The 3721-nt window shown below is 56.4% G+C and overlaps 1 protein-coding gene across 1 annotated transcript in view; it reads right to left on the bottom strand.

Moving 5' to 3' along the window:
• Window positions 1–3721, bottom strand: part of GFRA2 (GDNF family receptor alpha 2) — a 54052-nt gene that overhangs the window by 9570 nt on the left and 40761 nt on the right. Inside the window, exon 5 of the mRNA XM_015648619.3 lies at window positions 36–384. Within this exon, the coding sequence (XP_015504105.2) occupies window positions 36–384 (349 nt within the window). The remainder of the gene's footprint in view (window positions 1–35; window positions 385–3721) is intronic.

Genomic DNA, 3721 nt, shown 5'->3' with positions numbered 1-3721 from the left:
ACCCATGCCAGAAGAACCCCCCCCGCACCCTTTACCTGCACAGGTGGTCCATCCGGCAGGCACCGCGCAGGTCCAGGCAGTTGGGCTTGTCCTTGTCCTCATAGGAGCAGGAGGGGACGATGGTCTGGCGGCGGCGCTCGGCGCACGCCGGGTCCTTGCAGGAGCAGAAGAGCAGGCGGAAGGTGAACTCGCCGGGCACGCGGTCGAAGAACTGGCGCAGGGCCTTGTGGCACTTGCGGCGGCTGCAGGGCTCGGTGGCCGACAGCTCCCGGCTGCAGGTGGAGATGTAGCCCGAGCGCAGGCGCTTGCAGTTGTCGTTGAGGTTGCAGGCCTTGGCCGCGTCCAGGCAGTGGTTGCTCTTGGAGGTGGTGGCCGGGTCCATTCCTGCCCGGGGACACCGAGGGAGACGGGTCAGGAAGGTGGGGACGGAGGGGTGGGACGTGATGGCAAAGCTGGGGAGGTGCCCTCAAAGGTGGGAGGTGGTTTGGGAAGATGGGGTTGAGGTGGGGGAAATGCTCTTGTCCCCAGGAGATGTCCTCGAGGCTGAGAAAATGTCCTCAAGGCCGGGGAGATGTCCTCGAGGCTGGGGCGATGTCCTCAAATCTGGGGAGATGTCCTTGAGGCTGGGATGGGAAAACTCCCTTGAGCTGGGATTGGGAGATTACGTCAAGGCTGGGGAGATTCCACCAAAACTAGGATGGGAAGAAGCCCTAAAACCTGGGATGGGAAACACTCTTGACACTGAGATGGAGAGAATTCCTCGTACCTGGGGAGATGCCCTCAAAACTGGGATGGGGAAATGCCCTTGAACTGGGATGAGGAGAAACCTTCAAACCAAGGGAGATGTCCTCAAACCTGGGGAGATGCCCTCAAAAGATGCCCTCAAAACTGGGATGGGAAGAAGCCCTCAAATCTAGGAAAAATCCCTAAAACCTGGGAGAAGCCCTAAAACCTGGGATGGGAAACACCCTTGACCCTGGGATGGGGAGAGTTCCTCAAAACCAGGGTGGGGAAATGCCCTGGACCTGGGGAAGATGTGACGGCACCAGTGCCACCCCTCTGGCATCGGTGTCACCTCCCTGCACCTCCAGCCCAGCCCGGGATTGATCCCATCCCATTCCAGCACAATCTGTAGGATCAACACCCCCCAAGCCCTCTGGGCAGAATCCAGGCTGTGAATTTGCAATACTTCTTTCTTCTTGTCAATTCTTCAAAGAAGAATTAATTATTAATTATTAATTAATAATTATTCAGCTCCAAAAGCAGAATAATCAACCCAACTCCACTGTGGCCCCCCCAGCCCCTCCTGGGGCTCCCTGAAACTGGGACAGCTCCAGACAGGGATGAAAGGGATGAGAGGATCAATCCCGTATCCATCCCGGGAATTCCTTCCCTCAGGAGAGGACGGACGAGGCCGAGCCCCAGCCTGGAACAAACGCTGAATTTTCCTTTTTTTTTTGCTCAGAATGATGGATCACGCTCCGTGGCCCAGGTGCTGCTGCTGCAGCCACCTCATCCCTCATTCCCTCCCCTCCACAGCCAAATCCATGGATTCTCCTCCGCCAGCTCCCAGCTTCTGCTGGCTCCTAATTGGCCTAATTGCTGCTAATTAGCAAATGGCAAATCCTGGGTGTCCCCCAGCCACCCTGAAGGGGACAGTGCTGGAGTGGGGGGGACTTTTGTCCCTTTGTCCCCAAGCTGAGAGCCACCAGCACAGCCCTGCTGGGGATCCTGAGGATCCAGGGATCCTGATGGATTCAGGGATCCTGATGGATTCAGGGATCCCGAGGATTCAGGGATCCCGAGGATTCAGGGACCCTGAAGTATCCAGGAATACCAAGGATTCAGGGATCCCAAGGATTCAGGGATCCCGAGGATTCAGGGAACCTGAGGATCCAGGGATCCCAATTAAAAGGCAAAGCCCCTTCCTGGTGCCATCCCAACCTCCTGCTGCCCCTGGGGGATATTTGGAGTTTTTTGGGGCTCAGTGCCACCAGTGCCACCCCACACTGTGACACCAGAGAGGTTCCCCTGTCCCCTTCACCCAGGCTGTGCTGCCAGGAGATCCCAAATCCAGAGGGAAAAGCTGTTTGGAGACAGCCCTGGATGTGCCAAAGGCGCCGTTCCAGAGCTGCACACCCCTGGAGGTGTTTGAGGGTTCACCCCTGCAGCCAAACCCCAAATCCGGGAGGGTGCAGGGATGGATGGTTTGGATTTTCTCCAGAGGATGGAAAGAGCTGGAGGCGAAAAAGGGGATTGAAGAGGTGGGGAAAGGAGGATTGAAAAGGTGGGGAAAAGGAGGATTTAGGTGGGCAAGAGGGGGATTTAAGAGATGGGAAAAGGAGGATTTAGGTGGGGAAAAGGGATTGAAGAGGTGGGGAAAAGGAGGATCTTTATGTGAGGAAAAGGAGATGTAAGAGATGGGAAAAGGGGATTTTAGAGATGGGAAAAGGGGATTTAAGAGATGGGAAAAGGGGATTTAAGAGGTGGGGATATCTGGCTCTCTTCACTTCCCCTGGTTTTGGGGGATGCATTGAGCCCTCCCTGCAGCCCAGATCACCCCGGCCCCGAGCCCTGGGAATGGCGAGCAGATTTCCGGCACACAGGCGGGATTTTGGGATCCGTGGGAAGCTCCAGCCCATTGTCTCATCCTCGGGAGCATCGCTGCTGCCCTGCCCGAGACCTGCAGGGACCCGGCTGCATTTTAATGGAGCCGCGGCTTTGGAAGCTCCGCGCTCCTGGGGAGCTCATTAATAAAGCACGAGCATGAAAATTTCATGAGCAGAGAAGGAAACGGCGCCCGAGGAGCGGGGCCGGGGGCTGGGGCCACCAGCTGTCCCCTCTGAGGGTCCCCACGGCCGCCGGGGACAGCGGCAGAGGAGGAGGAGGAGGAGGAAGCGCTGGATGCTCACCCAGAGTTTGGGTGTGGTGCCCGCAGGGAGAATTCCCAACGGGAGCTCGACAGGCTGTGATTTCCTCGGGATTCACATCCCGGGATTCTCTGCCCCCTCTGCCTGGGGAGGGTGATCCGCGCTTTTTACACGCGGGTTACGCGGAGGTTACACGGGGGTTAAGCACCTCTTAAATCCCTTTTTTTCCCACCTAAATCCTCCTTTTCCCCACCTCTTGAATCTCCTTTTCCCCACCTCTGAAATCCCCCTTTTCCCACCTAAATCCTCCTTTTCATCACCTCTTCGGTTCCCTTTTCATCACCTCTTCGGTTCCCTTTTCCCATCAAATTCCTCCTTTTCCCACCTAATTCCTCCTTTTCCCACCCAAATCCTCCTTTTCCCCACCTAAATCCTCCTTTTCCCCACCCAAACCCTCATTTCCCCACCTAAACCCTCCTTTTCCCACCTAAATCTTCTTTTTTCCCCACCTAAATCCTCCTTTCCCCACACAAATTCTCCTTTTCCCACCTAAATCCTCCTTTTCCCCACCTAAATTCCCATTCTTCCCGGCATCTCCAACGTTTTCCTGACTTCAATGTAATCCCAAAAAAGAGACGGGAGTGGGGGGTGGCAGCGTCATCCCAAAAACCCGCGGGAAAATTCAGCTGGAAAAGCCGGGAAAATTCACCTGGAAAAGCCGGGAAAATTCACCTGGAAAAGCCGGGAAAATTGACGGAGGGGCCTGAAAGGCGGCGGGGGGAGGTGCCAGCCCCGCTCTGAGCCGTCCCCAGGTGAGCTGGGGGTGCCCCAGGTGAGCTAAGGGTGTCCCC

This window comes from Parus major, chromosome 22 (genome assembly GCF_001522545.3).
Source record: "Parus major isolate Abel chromosome 22, Parus_major1.1, whole genome shotgun sequence".
Classification (NCBI taxonomy): Eukaryota; Metazoa; Chordata; class Aves; order Passeriformes; family Paridae; genus Parus; species Parus major.
This window is presented reverse-complemented; position numbering and strand designations above follow the sequence as displayed.